Source organism: Coptis chinensis, chromosome 3 (genome assembly GCF_015680905.1).
Source record: "Coptis chinensis isolate HL-2020 chromosome 3, ASM1568090v1, whole genome shotgun sequence".
In the NCBI taxonomy this organism is placed as follows: domain Eukaryota; kingdom Viridiplantae; phylum Streptophyta; class Magnoliopsida; order Ranunculales; family Ranunculaceae; genus Coptis; species Coptis chinensis.
This window is the reverse complement of record NC_141458.1, coordinates 38,026,398-38,046,908: the sequence shown is the minus strand read 5'-3', so window position 1 is coordinate 38,046,908 and position 20,511 is coordinate 38,026,398. Positions and strand designations below refer to the sequence as shown.

Here is a 20,511-nt window from a genome sequence, read left to right as displayed (position 1 = left end):
ACCTTGATGCACATTTAACTACTCCGTGAACTTCGAACTTGCTTTACTTGTGTTTGTATCTGTTTTACGTATGTTTTGTCGGGCGTCCTTGATGTTTTGAATATGTTTTAATTCCCTCCTTATGCAAGGAGTTTTGCTTAAAATTGTAACTTTGTTGACATTGTGGCCTCCTACCGTGGTGCCCTATTTTCACATGTCATGTTTAACTCAAATGTTTGCCATCTCTATCATTGTGTGTATTTGATTCTAACTCTCCCCGCTTCTCTCCCGCGGCCCGGTGGGCCACTAGGGCATTGCCTTTGCCCCTATGTTTGATTCGAACTCATGTCCGCCAAGGGCTCTCCCCGCTTCTCGTGGACCGGCGGGCGGTGGGGCATTGCCTTGCCCCCTAATTTTGATTCGACCTCATGTCCGCTGGGCGGCTCTCCCCGCTCTCGTGGACCGGCCGGGGGGCATTGCCTTTGCCCCTAATTTTGATTCGACCTCATGTCCGCTGGGCGGCTCTCCCCGCTCTCGCGGGATCGGCCGGGCCGGCTGGGGCATGGCCTTGCCCCTAAGTTTGATTCGGACCTCATGTCCGCTGGGCGGCTCTCCCCGCTCTCTCGCGTGCGGCCAGGTGGGCTGGGGCATGGCCTTGCCCCTAAGTTTGATTCGGACCTCATGTCCGCGGCGGCTCTCCCCGCTCCGGTGACCGGCGGGGGGCGGGGGGCATTGCCTTGCCCCTAAGTTGACTTGGTCATTTGTTAGCTTCTCAAAAGTGCCGTTGTCTTATATATGTACAAACAGCCTACGTCCCTTGTCTGGACCAGTTTTACATTCAGATATGAAATTTTTTCAACATTCTTACATTCCAAGGCCTCTCTATCTGTTTTCCATCCTCAGTCTGCAGTCGGTATGTTCCGGCTCCTCCAACACCCACCACCAAGTACGGCCCTTCCCAATTGGGTCCCAACTTTCCTTCGTTCGCCTTTTTAGTGCTTGCAGTGACTCGTCGGAGAACCCAATCGCCGTCCGAACTCCGGATGGATCCGCGATCGCTTACCATACCGTCTCCAGCGGATGACGGTGATATTCCTCCAACCCTAATCGTCGTTGTGGTCTCGCTCTCCTCCGCTAAGTTCAGGTCGCGAGCCAATATGCCCCAGTTCATCCCACTGTCCACTGCCTTTGTGCGTGTAGTGGTTGCCATCATTTCTGAAGGGATCACGGCCTCGATACCATATGCCAATGAGAACGGCGTCTCCTTTGTGGTCGTCCGTGGTGTAGTGCGGTATGCCCATAGCACCTTACTTAGTTCATCAGCCCATGCCCCCTTGCGACCTTCCAACTTTCTTTTAAGGTTGTTCATGATCGTCTTGTTCGATGATTCGCTGGCCATTCCCCGGGTTGTATGGGGCCGAATCCCTCGCTTTCACATTATACGCGCGCAAGAAGAAGTCCTCACTTTTGACCCGCGGAATCTGCGTTCCGCTTGTTCCGCGACGATGGTGTGTGGCAACCCAAATCTACAGATAATGTTTTCCCACAAAAATTTGATCACCGCTCCTCCTTGACTTTTGCCGCAAGGCTACGGCCTCCACCCACTTTGTGAAATAATCCGCCGCCAAAGATGAACCTTCTTTTCCCCTTCGCCATTGGTAACGGACCCACTATATCCATGGCCCACATGGCAAATGGCCACGGATCGACACGTTATGCAACGGTTCACGGGCGCAAATATTAGCCGAGCAAACCGGCCGACACTTCCCACATTTCTTGGCAAATTCAACCGCATCTCTTCTTATATGGCGAGGCGGTACCCTGCGCCAATAATCGGTGTGCCGTTGTCCCGCTTCGAATGGCTCCACAAATCCCGCATGAAGCTCGCCAGACTTCTTTGTGCTAAACTTGGTCCTGGCATCTTAGCAGCGGTCCATCGAAGTTCTTTCGATACATTTCTCCCTCTACCAGAACATATCTGCCCGCCGTTTGCTCTAACCTCCTTCTTTCCTTCTCGTCTACCACCTCTCCTCCCTCCAAGAAATGTTTGATAGGGCTCATCCATCCCCTTTCCCCCTCCGCAGCTTGACATACTTCGACCTTTTTTTCAATGCTGGACCTCTCTAATTTCTTGATTCTTAAGGTTCTTTCCTCTGCTCCGGGCATTGCGGCCGCGACATAGGCAAGGGCATCGGCATGCCGATTCTCCCCTCGGACCAAATGTATGAATCTGATTTTTCCGAACTCGGCTGCTCTGCGATGCACCACTTCTAAATACTCTGCCATCCGAGCACACCTAGCAACGAATCCACCGTTCACTTGACATACTACTAGGTTGGAATCCGAATAGACAGTTAACTCGCCGACTCCTAATTCCCTGGCCATTTCCAACCCTGCGATCACGGCTTCATACTCCGACTCATTATTAGTAGCTGCGAACCCAAGCCTCATGGACAACTCGATTCGGTCATTGTCGGGGTGACCAACACCACGCCAATTCGGCCCGCTGCGTCTGTTCGGACCGTCGCGAACACTCTCCATCCGTTCCTTTTATCCCGGGGGATCCATCCTATCCGGTTCTCCTTCTAGTTCGGCTCCATGAGCATCTCTTTCCCCACGTGTGGGGTCTTCAAAATCCGCTAGAAACTCCGCCACTTTGAGCCTTTTCTCGGTTCTCACTTGATATTGTATTCCATAGGAACTCAACATTACCGCCCATTTGAGCATTCTCCCGTGATTTCTCAGCCTCGAGCCCGCCGAGAGGCAGGTTTGTCACTACCACCACGGAATGTGCCTCAAAGTACGGTTTCAACTTCAGCGCTGAGAATATCAGTGCCAAGGCATACTTTTCCACTTTGCTATATCGTGTTTCCGCATCCAGCAGTGTTTTGCTTTGGAAGTACACCGGTCTTTCGACCTTGTCCACCACTCGAACGAGGACTGAGCTTACCGCATATTCGGACACTCCCAGATATAAGTATAACTTCTCCCCGGGTTCTGGCCGCGACAGCAAAGGCGCCCTTCCCAGGTACCTCTTCAACTCCTGAAACGCCTCTTCGCACTCGGTCGTCCACATAAAGTCCGGCGTCCTTCTCAACAACCTATACAGCGGCCTGCATTTGTCAGACGACTTGGATATGAATCGATTCAAGGCCGCGACCGTCCCCGACTCTCAGATTTCCTTAACGCCTTGGGGTGACGGCATCTCTATTAGTGCCCGTATTTGATCGGGATTAGCTTCTATTCCTCGGTGGGTCACAATATAACCCAGAAACTTCCCGGTAGTGAACCCGAATGTGCACTTCTCGGGATTCAGCTTCAAATTATGTGCCCGCAATATGCCAAACGTCTCTTTCAACCCCTCTATATGCTCTTCTTCCGACATGCTTTTCTCTACCATGTCGTCGATGTATACCTCAATACCCTTCCGCATTTTGCTTGCAAACATCTTCTCTCCCAAAAAACGTAGCCCCGGCATTCTTCAAACCAAATGGCATTCTTGTGTAGCAATATGTTCCCCCCACTATAAAAGCGAGGTCTTTTCTTGATCCGGTCCATACATCGCGACTTGGTTGTACCCCATCGAGGCGTCCATAAAGAGAAAAATTTTGAACCCCGCCGTCCGATCTACAAGCTCATCCACCCGCGGCATGGGGTAACTGTCCTTGGGGCACTCAGAGTTGACGTCCGTAAAGTCTACACACATGCGGACTTTCCCATTCTTCTTTGGTACCGCGACTATGTTGGATAGCCAATCCGAGAACTCAACTTCCCGAATTATGCCTGCTCTTTTTAGCCTCGCGACCTCATCGCGGATCTCCTCTCTGCAGATCTCGCCTAACCTTTGCGCATCTTCTGCTTCCACAGGCCCGGGCGCCCTCCCTCATGTGTAATCGGTGACAAGCAAACTTCGGGGTCAACCCTCGGATCTCGCCGATTGTCCAAGCAAAGACGCCCTTATTCTCCGAGAGGAACCGCACCAATTTATCTTTCCCCTCTTTCGACAAATTCACCCTATCGATGTAACTTTTCTTCTTCCCCCTCTCCTATATTTACCGACTCGATCTCATCCAAATATTTTGTCTCCACCGTGCCTCGGCCTCTTCTTTCCGCGGAGGCACACCGTCAAATTGCTATGCCTGTCTTTTCTTTGGTTTCGAGGTCTCCCCTCGTCCCCGAATCATCCTTTTCACCGCTCCTTGATGGCTATTCCGCACCACCACCGGGTCCAGCGGACTTCATGCATCCCCTCGCCGGTGGGGAATCTAATTACCGATAGTAGGTGGATGGTACCGCTTTCATCCGATGGATCCATCGCCGCCGAGGATGGCGTTATCTTGCGAAGTTCGCGTCCCCACAACCTTTGAATCGCGAGAACACCGCCACGGGTCCCCGTCGCCACCGGCAATAAAAGTTCTCCCGCTGGTTCGGTCATACTCCCATTGAACCCGCATTTAGTCCGGGATGGCCTCGGTTGTTTTTCGCCTATCTTCATTTCTTCCATCGTCCCCACGAACAACAAATCCACCGCGACCGCCGCGAATCAATCAAGACCCTTTTCACCATATAATTTCCCATGGCCACCGTGATCACCAACAAGATCTTCATGGGGGGCATCCACCCCTTTCAAGTCGGCGCCTCAGAAACACGATGTTTCCATTATTTGCCGCGGGCCATGGTAATGGGCCGCCATTGATACCCTACCTCCTCATTAACTTGTTGATGCTAGCTGTCCGCCGTGATTCGATCCCGATGCGCATTGTGGCTCAAGATTTCCCCACTAAATATGACATTTATTGTCCCTGAGTGACCGGGCTTGGCGGCACCCGCTTTCTCTTTTTCCTTAGTAAACTCCTTAAGCATCCCTCTCCCAATCATCTTCTGTACCATCCACTTGAGGGCGAATATTCATTCGCTTCATGGTTCTCAGATCTGATGATATGCACAATACGGTTTGCCCGGTATTTCGTTGGGCTTGCTCACGTCCTTCAGAACCTTTCAAATCTTGTATCAACGGCAATAGTTCCTCCAACGGCCCGCCCACGGTATCGGATCCACTTCTCGATACGGTTTCCGTTTCTATATTCTCTCCGCCTTCGACTCCACTCTTTTCGACCGTATGCGATGACACCCCCGTCCCACCACTCTCCCTACCTGCCGGCTCATACCTTCCGCGGTCCTTGCTTTCAGCTTCTAAAGCCAAATGGCTTTCCCCGACTTCCTTTGTCTCTTTCTGCAATGTGTCTTCATACCGTATATACTTCTCTACCCTCGGGTACAAGTCTTGTAATGACGGATCTCGTTCTTAGCCACCGATTCGCAGCACTCTCGCTCCCGCCGCCCCTCTCTCAAAGCAATCACCGCAGTCCTTCCGGCCAAGTTCTCCACCTTCAAGGTTTCCGCCTTAAATCTGCACAAGAATTCCCTCACCGACTCCAGGTCGGTCCTCTGCCTTACATTGAACAGGCCGCTATGTCCACCACCCTCCTTTTTGGTGTATGAAGTGATCCACGGGCGGCTTGCTCCATCTCCGAAAGTTGTGTATACTTTTCTCCGCAACCTATAATACCGGTCCCTGAGGCCCCTTTAAGCTTGCCGGAAACATCATGCACCGCAATCCGTCAGCACTGGTTCTCGCCACGGCGGCATTTGCTGCCGAAGTGGTGGATGTGGTCCGGGGTCTCCGGCCCCATCGCATTCTCAAACCTAGGGCTGGTTGAACCGCTTTGGGACCTCCGCCTTCCAAATCAAGTCCGCCACGGGGTTCTGGTTCAACCCGACCACTACCTGGTTTGCCGTCCCCGATGTACCTTTTGCTTGCTCCCAGCTTGCTTTCTCGATCGTTGGCAATCATCTCCTTCACCTGTTCCCTAGTGAGCCCCGCACCCCATTCTCCCCTTCATTGGTTCTCCTTCTTCCTCTCTCACCGCTTCCGACATCTCCTTTTCTCTCGACTCTCTCGGTTTCCCTCTCTTCGTGAACTCCTCGTTCTCTTCCCTCAACTTCGCTACCTCCTCTCTTAATTGTCTCGTTTCTTCCAAGACGATGCCACTGCCGCTCTTCCGCCTCGTGTTCTCCCCCCCATCATCTCCTACCGATTCAGCCACCTCCTCTCTGACCGGTGCTTTCCTCGGTCGTCCCACACCTCTCTTTGCTTTCATTGCCATATCTTCTACCGTTCAACTCTCTTACAAGTGTTCCCCACAGACGGCGCCAAATGTAAGAACTCTATATACTACCCCCAACCTTCAATGTCCTCCCCCTTACCTCCTCGTCTTTTCTTTCTTTTTCCTCTCTTTTCCTCTCTACACTGTTTCTTTTTATACTACCCCTCTCCTTTTCCTACCCGTTGATCTCTTCTCATCCTTCGGTCCATCTTAGCGCATCTGTCTCTTAGGGTTCCGCGGCCTAGCTGTCATGCCACCTGTTCTTCCTCTGTTAAGTTGTCTCCTATTGGACTTTGACCGCTCTGTCCCACATGCTTCAAGAAGATGCGCCTGCCACTTTTGCAGAGTCTGCGGCTACATCCGTGCTTCACGCCTTCCCTTTCTTACACTACCTCGAGCCTCGATCCTCAGACACTCGACTCCGCTTGTCCTGTCCTCTGCCCCCTTATTCCCATCTATCCTCTACTCCCTCATCCCGCCATGGCCGCTTGCATCGGTTCGTCGTCCAGCAATCTTCGTAGTCACGAATCCTACCACTACAATATTTGTGATCCAATACAATACTATATATATTCCGGGCCATTACAGTTTATTGTAGAGGATCGTCCCATACTAATGCAAGATATTTAAACATAAGCAATATTGACGGGTTCTGTCAAACCATATGGATATTTGAACATTCGAAGCTAACTGAGAAAAGAAACTTAACTTAAAGGTGAACGTGAAACCCCCCAAATGAGGAGAAAACACAAATAAGTAGGAAGAAAAGGGAAAATAAAAAGTTGAGTTTGCTATTAGATGGTTACCTCGACCGTGAAGCGTACCCAGACCTTTTCATTACGAGCTTCCATCACCCCCTTCAAGATGGTCAATCCCAATCCTCTAATTATATCAGCAATCTCTAGAAAGAAGCCCCGTTCTTCTTCACAAAGCATCTAAATAAAAGGATCGTAATGTAAGAATTCAACGACAGCAAAATCAAAGATTCTCAACCAACAAAAGAAAATATAACCTCCACAAGCATTTGGCGGGGAGTATTAAGATCCTCTACTATAATTGGACAACCCATGGACTGGGAACCAACTTCAAATGCCCACGTTGCCCCACCATCAAAATTGTCTTCCGAAAAATATATCCTCTTCAAGCTTGCGATGACGGAGATGTCGGGAGTGGGATGCGGGATGGGGTGATCAATTTGGATATAGATTGTGGAGTTTTTGGAGTTTGGTTTGAATTTGGAGTTCTAAGTTTGAACTGTGTTTGACGAAGGTAGAAGAACACAAAATCTGTTTTGTGTTTTGTTGGTTCGTGGGCTGGGCTTTTAGGACGTGAATAGTGGTATGTCACTCTATGTATGTCACGCTAAATATGTCATCCTAGCCTAACCGTATATATATACCTTCGTCAAACACAGTTCAAACTTAGAACTCCAAATTCAAACCAAACTCCAAAAACTCCACAATCTAAACTCCAAATTGATCACCCCACTCCGGCATCCCACTCCGACATCTCCCGTCATCGCAAGCTTGAAGATGACAGGTTAGTTACTTCCCTAGTTTTGGTATTTTTCGAGTTTTGATATAGTAATGGTATCAATGTTTTGGTATCAATGTTCACGACATTTGGAGTTTAGAGTGTGGACTGTAGTTGAACAATACCGTCTTTAAAACTAGTCTACAAACCAAACGATTCATGGAACCCATTCAGTCTTGTTGTCAAAACTGGTATGCGTCCTTTTGGTTCACCTATTTCAGCCCCTTTATCTATGAGTGCTGAATTTAATCTTATTTCTCGTGGTAACCCTAGTTTCTTTCTAAGGTGCAATCCTCAATTTGGTGACTTTTCAGTTAAAAAATCGTCTGGGTCTCAATCTGTATTCATTAATAATACGAAAATTGGGAAGTCGGATAAGGGTGTTAATATCAAAACGGAATCTATTGTTGATGCCAGTAAATTGGTTTCAAATTATTTAACTCCAAATGCTATATATTTATGAAATTTTAAGGCATATTGATTCTAGAAGCAAATTTGTAAGGCTTTTGATGGTTTTGAAGAGGATGGTATAACTGCTCGGTTATCTGTTAAGAATATGTTATGAATCTGTTGAATCATTACACTGTTGAATTTTTTCGTTATCCGTTAAGAATCATTATCCGTTGAATTTTTTCGGTTATCTGTTAAGAATATGTTATGAATCTGTTGAATCTGTTATCTGTTGAATTTTTTCGGTTATCTGTTATGAAACTCGACGTGGATTTGAAGTGTCTTAGAGAGAAAGTTTCTAGTAGGCTCGAGAATCTCGCATCGCCGCCGCCAACGCTTTTCATCCGAGGTTGGCATGAAAAGTGTTGTTGATCTTGTTGCTGAAGAGAGTAGTACAATCACTGAAGCTGGAATTATCATCAAAAGGAGCCAGGTGATTGTCATGTTTTGGTTCTTGTTGTTTTATTTCCATTTTGTTGTACTTGGTAATGGTTCCGTTGATGATTCCGGGGGGGGGGGTTAAGCTTCCGTTTTCTACTAATCCGGTAAATAATGAGTTCATTGATAAGTTTCGTGTTTCTGAGGTTCGGGCTGATACTGAAACTACTATGAAAGGTCTAGTTTCCAAGAGTCGGGTAGATGGAGTTCCGGAAGTTAGGGTTGGTAAAGAGTTGAATAAGAAAGATCGAGTGAAGGAGAGTTTTCAGTTTATGAAAGCGTTGAAAGCGATAGAGAATAAGAGTGATCCGTGTGGAGGAAGGTATATTTATGTACATGACCTTCCTCCCAAATTCAATGAGGATATGCTCAAGGAATGTAAGAGTATTAGTCTTTGGACCAATATGTGTACATTTACAAGTAATGCTGGTCTTGGTCCTCCACTTGAGAATGTTGAAGGGGTATTCTCAAATACTGGATGGTATGCAACGAATCAATTTGCTGTCGATGTGATCTTCAACAACCGAATGAAACAGTATGAATGTCTGACAAAAGATTCTTCACTGACGTCTATGTACCTCTGTTGTTAGTATTTAGTATTGTTGTTGTTGTAGTAGTTGGAGAGAGTACTCTTTGCAGGCTTGCTGCTATATATATAGTGCATTATTCCTTAAATTTGTCTCTTTTTAGTAAACCTTTGATGTCGGAAACATGGTTTCTGTTGCTTCTAGCTTAGATGGCTGTTTAACTTATACTGATGATGATTATACTACCTACTTACGGGAAGCTTTGTGTTATGCAAGCCAAGGTAATTAACCTCATCTCTCTCTTTACTAGTCTCTAAAGGTCTTAGTACTTGCTAGGACCGATATTTGCAAAGATCCGAAGTTTCTGAATCAAACGAAACATATAAAATGGCAGCTTACCCCCACCTTAACTATATTCCTACAAATCAAACACATTCTAAGATTATTCAATTCTGGACTTGGCGCTCAATGAGCATTCATGTACATCCTTCAAATTTTTATTACACGCACTATTTGGTAGTTGCAAAGCGTACACTGGAATCACAATCCTCTCGTGAACGTAAGTGGCCATCAATGACATTATATCATCGTCGGCAGTGCAGTTCAATTTGTATTTGCTTGGCTTAATGCAAACCGAAGAGCTTTAAGTTGACTAAATTTCAGTTAAGAATTATGGTTAGCTACTATATCACAATAGACAAATGTCATGTTAAAATCACCATTACATCCCAAAATGCGCAATCCGTTTCAATATGCCCGGAGACAGAATGCTTCAATAGAATACATAATATGCCCGGAGACAGAATGCTTCAATAGAGTACATAAACAACTACGTCCTCGAATCCAAACCAATTTATTTTTCAAAGCTGAACAAAGGTAAGGTACAAATCACCAACAAATGCACCCTAGTTACATTGATTTAGACAAATTGCAAAGAAAAAGTTTTTAAAAACCTCGTGGTTGGCCACCATCGAGCTTGTTTTTCCATTGATCCGTCGGGAAGAATCATCTTAGTAAAGCAAAAAAAAAAAATAATATCAACGAAGGAAAATTTTCTTTTACTTAATACTTTGAAGCATATACAATGATAGAATTCTCCATTTCTAATTTGTCAATGATACTTCACATAACATAAAAGGCCAATCAACATAAGCATATATATATATGTTCACAAAGAAAACACGGACATATAAAAGGCCAAATGCCACTATAGCTTCCAATTGCAATGTCCTCTTCGGCCAACACTACCAAAACTAACTCGACGCAAATCCTCTCTACTCACTCGCTTGTACTCAACGACTTGGAAGTCATACCAAGTCATTCAATCTAGCTTACCCCTTCAGAGACTTAAACCAGCCTATATTCAAAACCAGCCTAGCTGGATTGATGTAAACTGTACATTCAAAAAAGGATAGGCTTTTAGTGATAAAAGGCGGTCACTGACAGCTTAAGCAAACATAATCAAATACAACACATGTACTTGTTGCCTTGTTGCTGCCTTGCTTTCCATTGTATATGAACAAAAATGGTTGAGGCCGCGTCGACGAAGTTTTTCTGAGGGATTGTCTTAGACCTGCAAGGCACAAAACCCATACATAATCAAATTGTGCTGACATGAAACAACACTGAAATTGACGGATGCAATTCCATCCAGCTACTCTGCGGTTAGGTTAGTCTTAGCTGCACTTTAGAACACTATGCTCTTTATATTACTTCTTCAGAAAAGAACTCATGAAGGCAAACTATGATCACTTCATGGAGTGCCAACCATGTCAAGCACTAAACAAACCGATTTTCGCTTACAAGATTTGTTCATGAAACTTTTTTTGATATAGTAGCCGGAGTTTTGATATAATGGTTTATATATCAACCTTTCATGCAATATATATCAACTGAAAGTTATCTCTAATGGCTACTAACCTTCTCATTTCAATTTTTGGTACTCCAAATGTCGTGAACATTGATACCAAAACATTGATACCATTACTATATCAAAACTCGAAAAATACCAAAACTAGGGAAGTAACTAACCTGTCCTCTTCAAGCTTGCGATGACGGGAGATGTCGGAGTGGGATGCTGGAGTGGGGTGATCAATTTGGAGTTTAGATTGTGGAGTTTTTGGAGTTTGGTTTGAATTTGGAGTTCTAAGTTTGAACTGTGTTTGACGAAGGTTTGTAAACACAAAATCTGTTTTGTGTTTTGTTGGTTCGTGGGCTGGGCTTTTAGGACGTGAACAGTGGTATGTCACTCTATGTATGTCACGCTAAATATGTCATCCTAGCCTAACCGATATATATATATATATATATATATATATATATATATATATATATATATATATATATATATATATATATATATTTGTCATATTGGGTTGACGTTATTTATTTATTTTTTTTTTTATTTTCTATTATATATTTTGTGATGTTATTTTTTGTATAATTTTATTTTTCACATATAATTTGTTTTGGTTTGGTATATAATTTATTTAAGCCCAACGTCCACTTTAACTAAATCCATAGTTATATAATTTATTTAAGCCAACCTCTACTTTAACTGAATCTCGTTATTCATAAATTTAATTGGAACATGTCGTAATTATTGTGTCTGAAATTATGATTTTTGAAATTCTTAACTATGACTAAATATCTAAATCCCATAGTGGAGACACATCAAATTAATCCAATTTTATTTGTTAGGCCCATATATATACTGCACACAATACAATTTTATTTGTTTTAGGTGTACATTGTTACTTATTTTATGATTAGTAGATTTTTTTTCTTTTTTCCCAGTCATATGTGTGGTTAACAAATGCATAAAGTAAATGTTCAAGTAACTCAATTCATTTTTCCCTTTGTTCTTTCATAGTTTCATTGTCATTTTCTATAAAGAAACTTTGTTATGTTAAACTTCACCTAAGATTAATGTGGAAACAATTCTTTGTGGCGTAAGGGTTTTAGAAAAATCATTTTTGGTTGAAACTATTGTTTTTAACAATTTAGTTTTTTGTCTCAGTTTGTTTTGTAATTAGCTATATTGTTTAAAAAAAGTTGGAGACCGTGAAACTCTAGATGAGATTGTTTATTTATTTATATCCTAATTTTTCGTAATTAATAATAGAGTTTAGAAAAAATTGGAGTCTCTGTGAATGCTCCAAAAAATAGATTGGTGAGGGTATAACTATACTATATATCTAATAATTTGGAATTCCTTTTATTTCTTAATTAGTATTAGAGTTTACAAAAAATTGGAGACTCTGTGAAGCCTTGAAAATAGAGCAAGAGGGTATAGCTATAATATATATCTAAAAATTGGAGACTCTGTGAAGCATTGAAAAATAGAGCCAAGAGGGTATAGCTATAATATATATCTAAAAAAGAGAAGATAAGGTACAGACCATACCACTTAAAGAAACTAGAAATAGCCCAAGACGCGAAGACTCCTAGAGGTGATCTAGACTGCTTGGTATGTTAAGCCCAGGCTGTAATATGCATGACACCAAGTACTTCGTTCCTGCAAGTTGCAAGCTTAGCCACTTAGTCACCACAGTAAGATAGCCTCAGAGGCTCAGAGGCCTCAGACTATGTAGGAAGCCATGGTATGTGGTGAATCGTTCCAATGTAGCTCCTAGACGATGTCTAAGAGAAGATAGTTCACATTATTAACGTAATTTATCTTGGAAGAGTGACCAGAAGCTTACCAAATTAAACTCGAGGCGCATAGACTGCTTCGACTCTCTGAAAATGATACCGAGCCTCTGAGTGCATAGAAAATCCTGCAATCGGAGGGACACCTTGTGACAGGTTACCTGCGACCCTGCCCAGTACATTGTTGGCAGCCACCTAAAATGGCTCGCGAGTCAAACTCTTAGCATAACTAATGAAATTACTTTAACATTTCCTTTTTTCGCTAATCAAAATTACTTTAACATTAGTAACAAACATGTGTTTGCATATTCTCTGGTTGTATGAAGCACAACTAAGGAATAATACACCATGCTAAATAACTTGAAGTACAAAACACTTCAGAATTGTGGCACTGTGGCAGAGATCCAAAATAAAAAATACTTGTTCTTTTTTTCTTTTTTTTTTTTGAAAAGTTTAAGGGTTATGGCTGACCCTAACCTGCATTAAAATGAAACCTTTCATACACATAGCCTAGTCCATCCTGCCCTCCACTATCACCGATAGCCGAACCCTTAAACATGTTTGTTCTTTCACCAAGCTAAACATAGACAAGGCCTTGTGATCTGTCGATCAAAGATCAAGATCATCTCTTCACTGGCCTATCTCCTAATTGCGTCGATGCTCTTTGCATCTTAAACTGTTTTGGACATATATCTTTACCCCGATGTCTGTCATTAGTAACTCTGCAACTGATCCGGCCTTTAGAACACCATATGCTGTTGTTAGTGTTATTAACTCATTAAACTATGTTCCATTCGCCAGTACACATTCCCATGTAAAAGCTTGTAGCATCTACTACTGTATCAAACACAGTACCTGTGTCCTCAAAATATTAGTGGTCAACTCAATTTGATGTGAATTAAGTTACTGGATGTAATCAAAGCAACAAAGTTTTGCTTCTTTTGCAATCTGTTTGTTTTGTAAGTGTAGTGGTAGGATCCGGGGTATGCTAGATCAACAGTGAGATGAACCCGAAGTAATATACGCTGCAGGAGGTGTGGTGCACAGGATCGGGCCGTGGACTCGAAGGTACTGTATGGCAACCCTACACGTGGAGGAAAGAGGGTCGCGAGATCAAGGGACAGATGGACGGCTAGGGAGAATGAACAAAGTAGTATAAAGAGAAAGAAAAGGAGAGAGAGAGGGGGGATTCATTAGAGAAAAAAGAGGCTAGACCTAGAAAAAAAAGAGTGTTTGTAGCGTGAGGTATAACATTTGGCATCGTCTGTGGGGAGAGAACAAAGCAACGTGGAAATGGCTACAATAGGAAAGAGAGGAGTATGCTGACTGCGAAAGGCAGTGGCGCAGGAGTTGGAGGCGGAAGTTGTAAGCAATGAAGGGGGAGATCAATGAGAGGAGACGTGACTAATGCAGGAAGAGATCTCGAGATTGAGAGAGGAGAATGACGCACTAAGAAAAGAAAGAGAAATGGTGGAGGAGGAAGGGAGAGCGGAAGCGAGTGAGGAGTCTGACAACGAATAAGAGGGGTCGGACCTCGTCGAGAATCCAGTAGCAGGTCTTACAATGGAGCAAGTCTAGGAAATGATAAACAATGACCGAGAGGCGAATCTTCAACAGGCAAAAACCCAAATGGGCGCGGCTAGTCAGGTGGTGGCTGGTCTGGACCGCAATCCGCTAGCGGATGCGATATGAGCTTCGGAGGTGCCGAAACGGTTCAACCAACCAAGGTTTGAAAGGTACTACGGTAAGGGAGCTATGGAGACCCAACATATCACATTAATCATTTTAGGCAACAAATGCCTCTTTGGCAAGAAGCGCGGTTTGATGGGCTGTGGTGCATGATGTTCCCAGCTAGCCTTAAAGGGGGAACATCGGACTGGCATTATCGGTTGCCTTCGAGGAGTATAACTAATTTCCAAGAGTTGGAGCATGCGTTTATAGACCACTTTATACATAAAAAAAGGCGGGTTGTGGACATTGCGGCCTTGTTCAATGTTAGGCAAAGGTCCGCGGAATCGGTAAGGGATTCTCTTTGTTGATTCAAGGCCGAGACATTGAAGGTGGAGAACTTGAATGAAAGGACGGCAGTGATAGCATTCGAAAGAGGTCTGCGGCCAGGAATAGGGGTCCATCAGTCCGTTGCAAAGAATGAGATTGCGACCTTGCACGAGTTGTATCTGCAGGTAGAAAAATACATTAGATACGAGGACACAATGCAAAAGGATTCTAAAAGGTCAGCGAAAAGGCAGTGTCATCTGTGGAAAAAGGAGGGGATCGCAGAAAGACGGAGTCGTCGGATAGAGGTAATGGAGGGTATCGCGGATATTCATCGCGTCCTAAAAGGAGTAGAGAGGTAGCGCTAAGGGAACAAAGGGAAAGAAAGCCATACCGCGAGCTTGAACATACGCCTTTAAATAGGTCATTGAGTGAGATATTGCCGCTGATCAAGAACGTCCCGGGATATGAGGGACCGCGAAGCACGCCGGTCGAGATGCCAAACAAGCCGTATTGTGCGTACCACCAGGTACGCAATCATGAAACTAATGATAGTTATGCATTGAAATGGTTGGTTCAGAAGTTGGTAGAAAAGGAAATTATGAGAGAATTTATAGCGAGGGCCCCGAATGAGGAGCAGGTGCCAGCTCAAGGGAGAATATTGGGAACTATTAATGTTATTTTCAGTAGAGAAGTTCTGAGTCATAACGCTCATAGAGATAAGGTGAGAAGAACCGCAAGTATACAACAGATAAATGAGGCAACCAGAGGTCCGCGATCCAAGTCATGGTCAATGGACGGAGGAGATAGGATTGTATTCTCCAGTGCGGACTTCCGAGCTGTTGATACTCCCCATGAGGATGCGTTGGTCATTACTGTGGCGATGGCCAATTACATGGTCAAAAGGGTGTTGATTGATTGTAGCAGTGTTGTGGACTTGTTATTTAGGGGAGCTTTGGATGAAATGAGGATTGACCCGGGGCAGCTTAGGCCACCGTGGTCCAACTTGTATGGGTTTAATGGGAGTGTCACGGAGCCTATGGGAGAGCTTTTGCTACCCATGACGACATGGCCTGTGACGGTTTTCACTCGATTCATGGTGGTAGATTCCAACTCCCAATACAATGCGATTCTGGGAAGGAGGTGGATCCATGAAATGAAAGCGGTGCCATCAACTTATTATCAAATAATTCGATTCCCCACTTCAACGGGAATGTACGAAATCCGCTGTGATCAGGTGGCTTCTAAGAATAGTCATTAGAATACGGTTAAGAGAATGGTTTGCGGACCTAGAGGAGAATCATATAACCCTAGGAAGAGGCAAGTATATCAATTACAATGCGCCACCGTGGAAGGAGAGGCGGAGGTAGTAATGGGGCCGAAGACCCTAGACGAGGTTAAGGTAGTGAATCTGGGGGTGGGAGAAGAAGAGAAATTTACATTGGTAGGGTCCAATTTGCTGGAGGAGTGGAAGAGTAAGTTGATACAATGTTTGTCAGAGAATAGGGATGTTTTTGCGTGGGGAATAGAGGATATCACCTGGGTTGGACCCTGGTTTTGCGTGCCACTGTCTGCATATGAGGGAGGATGCAAAACCAGTGAGACAGAAGATGAGGAGTGTGAGGCCGAAGTATGCGGAGGGAATTCGTGAGGAGGTTGCCAGGTTGAAAGGAGTGGGAATCATTAGAGAGGTGGAGTTCACAGACTGGTTGTCTAATGTCGTCGCGGTACCAAAGAAAAATAGCAAGGTTCGAATGTGTGTTGATTTTACATATGTCAACTTGGAGTGTCCTAAAGACAATTATCCTATGCCGCGAGTAGATGAGTTAGTAGATAGGACTACGGGATTCAAAATATTTTCATTTATGGATGTCTCTATGGGATACAATCAGGTCATGATGTATGGACCGAACCAAGAAAAGACATCCTTCGTGGTATAGGGGTACCTACTGCTATACGAGAATGTCATTTGGGTTAAAGAACGCAGGGGCTACCTTCCAACGGTTGGGTGAGAAAATGTTCGAGAACAAAATTCGAAAGGGAATCGAGATATACATAGATGATATGGTGGAAAAGAGTATGTCAGAGGAAGAGCACTTGGAGGGCTAAGGGAGACATTCGGTATCCATGAGCACACAATTTGAAACTCAATCCGGAGAAGTGCACATTCGGAGTGACCACGGGGAAATTTCTAGGTTATATTGTTACTCAGCGGGGGATAGAGGCTAATCCCGAACAGATAAGGTCCTTGGTGGAAATGCCCTCACCTCAGAATGTTAAGAAAATACAACGATTGGTAGGAAGGGTTGCGACACTAAACAAATTCATTTCAAAATCGTCCGATAAGTGTAGGCCACTGTATCGGTTGTTAAGGAACACCACAGATTTTGCATGGACGTCGGAATGTAAGAAGGCATTTCAGGAATTAAAGAGGTATCTCGGCGAGGCTCCCTTAGTTGTCGCGGCCCGAACTGGGGGAGAAATTGTATTTGTATTTGGGGGTTACGGAGTACGCGATCAGCTCAGTCCTCGTCCGTGTTGTGGATAAGATGGAAAAACCGGTGTATTTCCAGAGCGAAACTTTGTTAGATGTTGAGACTCGGTACAACCAAGTGGAGAAGTATGTTTTGGCGCTAATATTCTCAGCTTTGAAGTTGAAACCATATTTCGAAGCTCATACGGTGGTGGTGGTGACAAATTTGCCCTCAAACAAGCCCTGAAAGCCGAAAAGTCTGGAGAATGCTAAAATGGGCCGTGATGCTAAGTTCATATGAAATCCAATATCATATCAGGACAGCGAAGAAAGCTCAAGCGGTAGCGGAGTTCTTGGCAGAGTTCCCGGCCGAGGATCCCACGTGGGGGGAAGAGATGGTCCTGGAACCCAAACTAGAAGTGGAACACTCTTAAATCCATGGGATGAGAGGAACGGATGGAGAGTGTTCGCGGATGGATCTGCGACAGATGCATGCAGTGGAATAGGGGTTGTACTAGTTACGCTGGAAAACAACAGAATAAAACAAACTATGAAGCTGGGATTTGCGGCATCGAATAATGAGTCGGAGTATGAGGCTGTAATAGCGGGCTTGAGGATGGCTGAAGGTTTGGGTGTGAAGGAACTTACGGTATATTCAAACTCGAATCTGGTGGTGTGCCAAGCAAACGGTAGATTTACAGCCAGATGTCCTCGAATGGCGAAGTATTTGGAAGTTTTGCATAGGTGGGCTGCGAAGTTCACAAAGGTCAGATTTGTACATTTGAATCACGGTGAGAATCGGCATGCAAATGCCCTAGCTTATGTAGCCGTCACCATGCCGGGATCAGAGGAGAGAACTATCAAAGTAAGGAGGTTGGTAAGACCGAGTATTGAGGGATCGGCAGAGGTATTGCATACTGCGGAAGAGGATGGGGGATGGATGGAGCCTATCAAGCACTTTTTGTCTAGACGGGGGGTGAGTGAGAAGAAAGAAAGGAGAAGGCTAGAACAGACTTCACAGAGGTATACGCTGTTGGGAGGAAAGTTGTACAAAAAAATTTCAATGGGCCTTAACTAAAATGCTTAGAGCCGAGGCTGGTGCAAGAGGTGCTAGCGGAGTTGCATGGGGGAGATTGTGGGAGTCATTCTCCGGGAAGGACCACTGCACATCGGCTATTAACACAGGGTTACTTTTGGCCCCATATGAAGAGAGATGTTGTAGAGTTTGCAAAGAAATATGAGAAATGTCAAAGGTTCTCTCAATTGATATTCGCTCCGGAACCGTTGCATAACGTGTCTAACCTATGGTCGTTCGCCATGTAGGCCATGGATATAGTAGGTCCGCTGCCTATGGCCAGTGGCAAGAGGAGATTCTTGTTGGCGGCCACCGATTACTTCACAAAGTGGATAGAGGTCGTGCCATTGCAACAGGTAAAGGAGGAGCAAGTGATCAAGTTCCTATGAGGAAAATATCATATACAGGTTTAGGTTGTCATATGCTATCATCGCGGACAATGGAACCCAATTCACGGGGTCCAAGGTGAAGGATTTTTTACGGGCTTATCATGTGAAACAGGGGTTCTCGGCCCCCTACAACCCCAAGGGTAATGGACAGGCTGAATCTTCCAACAAAACCATACTAAACAATCTCAAGAGGAAGCTAGAAGATAAGAAGGGGGCGTGGGCCGATGAGTTGAACCATATGTTGTGGGCTTACCAAACTACACCACGGACAACCACTAAGGAGACTCCATTCTCGTTAGCATATGGCATAGAGGCAGTGATACCGTCAGAAATGGTGGCGGCTATGACTCGAACAAAGGCTGTCGAAGAAGGGTTGAACTGGGGCATATTGTCCAGGGACTTGAATTTGGCCGAAAAAAAGGATTCCGCGCACATAAGGCTGGAAGAGTATCACCGACGCCTCCAAAGGCAGTATAACAAGAGGGTGAAGCCGCGGCGATTTCAAGTAGGAGATTTAGTGCTTCACAGAGTGACCCCCAATACCAAGAAAGCAAATGATGGGAAATTTGGTCCGAATTGGGAGGGACCCTATGTTGTGGTGGACGTTGGAGGGGTAGGCACCTACAAATTGCAAACCATGGAAGGAAAGTTGATAAAGAGGCCTTGGAATGTGAAACTGTTGAAGAAGTTTCACACTTGAATGTAATGTGAGTCTGTCACCAGAGACTTGAGCTATTTGTAAATATATAATACAATGACACTTTTGAGAGGGCAATGTTGCTTTGAGTTTCGACTTAGCATCAGAACGGAGGCAGCGAGGGGGATGAGCCCTTTGCGAACATGACGTCCAGACCGAAGCGGGGAAAGATAAGTTGCCTGATAAATGTAAAATGATTAGTCTACCTACGAAATGAGTTATGAATTCACAACGTAAGTAAACTAACAACTATTTTTTTATTGCTTATTTATCAAAGATATTTTCTACTCTCAATTCTATGAGATATAGTGGAGTAGAGTGATTCGTTCCACTCTTAGTCCTTCCGTATGCTTGTTTTCTAGTCTCAATACTCTACTTAAAGTCAATGAGAGCTTTACGAAAAGGGGACTAGACTACGATGCAACTACCCACGAAATGCACTAGTCGGTTATCGTAATACTAAAGGGAATGCTACGCTGATTCGATGTTAAGGAGTTAGAGGGGATTGATTCCACCTTAACTCAACTTAATCCACTAGCGACGAAGTCGTCAGAATCCGAATTGAACTGCTAAGCGTAACAATCGGTTCTTCCTAATCCCTAACTACACATGGCATTTCTACCAATTAATAATTAGCATGTGAACGATTAAACCCATTCTCATGGTGAACTAAACGCTTTCTAGAGTGGAAAGGAAACTACGACAATCTCCGATAATTGGAATCAAGCTTTCATCAAGGTTTCTCAACCCCCTCTAATGGAGGTTTAGCCTTGAATCATTCCAATCATTTCCATTTAAATTTAAACTAAACATAATATAAAGCATTGAAATTTACTTAATGAAACAATAATGGAATCTAATTAATAACTAAGAATCAATGATAACAAGAATTGAAATTAGATCTAATAAATTGTAAATGACAAAAAACGAAATTGAATAATAATAACTATTTATTTGTCTAATGAAATGAAGAACAAAGATTCAAAGGTTTTATCTAAACAAGGATTTGAAGCTAATTAAATAAAACAATTAAATCTAGATCTAGAAGCTATTCTAATGGCTACTTTCTATTCTAAGCTATCTACCTAACCTAACTGCCATTAACTCCATTAACACTGAGTCAAGCTTTTGTTTTTA

General features: G+C 44.2%; 4 protein-coding genes across 4 annotated transcripts; 2 read left to right on the top strand and 2 right to left on the bottom strand.

Annotated features, from left to right (window-relative positions):
* Window positions 1-817: 817 nt before the first annotated feature.
* Window positions 818-1,378, bottom strand: LOC147509500 (uncharacterized). The gene has a single exon (XM_086597838.1). It carries the CDS (start codon window positions 1,376-1,378, stop codon window positions 818-820), a length of 561 nt encoding a protein of 186 aa, XP_086453964.1.
* A 503-nt stretch (window positions 1,379-1,881) lies between these two features.
* On the bottom strand, window positions 1,882-2,520 carry LOC147509499 (uncharacterized). The gene has a single exon (XM_086597837.1). The coding sequence runs from the start codon at window positions 2,518-2,520 to the stop codon at window positions 1,882-1,884; it is 639 nt and encodes a 212-aa protein (XP_086453963.1).
* A 12,716-nt stretch (window positions 2,521-15,236) lies between these two features.
* LOC147509498 (uncharacterized) lies at window positions 15,237-16,001 on the top strand. Its single transcript, XM_086597835.1, has one exon. The coding sequence runs from the start codon at window positions 15,237-15,239 to the stop codon at window positions 15,999-16,001; it is 765 nt and encodes a 254-aa protein (XP_086453961.1).
* Window positions 16,002-16,317: 316 nt separating this feature from the next.
* LOC147509497 (uncharacterized) lies at window positions 16,318-19,377 on the top strand. The gene is made up of 3 exons (XM_086597834.1): window positions 16,318-16,674; window positions 17,533-18,189; window positions 18,790-19,377. Exons 1-3 carry the CDS (start codon window positions 16,318-16,320, stop codon window positions 19,375-19,377), a joined length of 1,602 nt encoding a protein of 533 aa, XP_086453960.1.
* The last annotated feature ends 1,134 nt before the right edge of the window (window positions 19,378-20,511 follow it).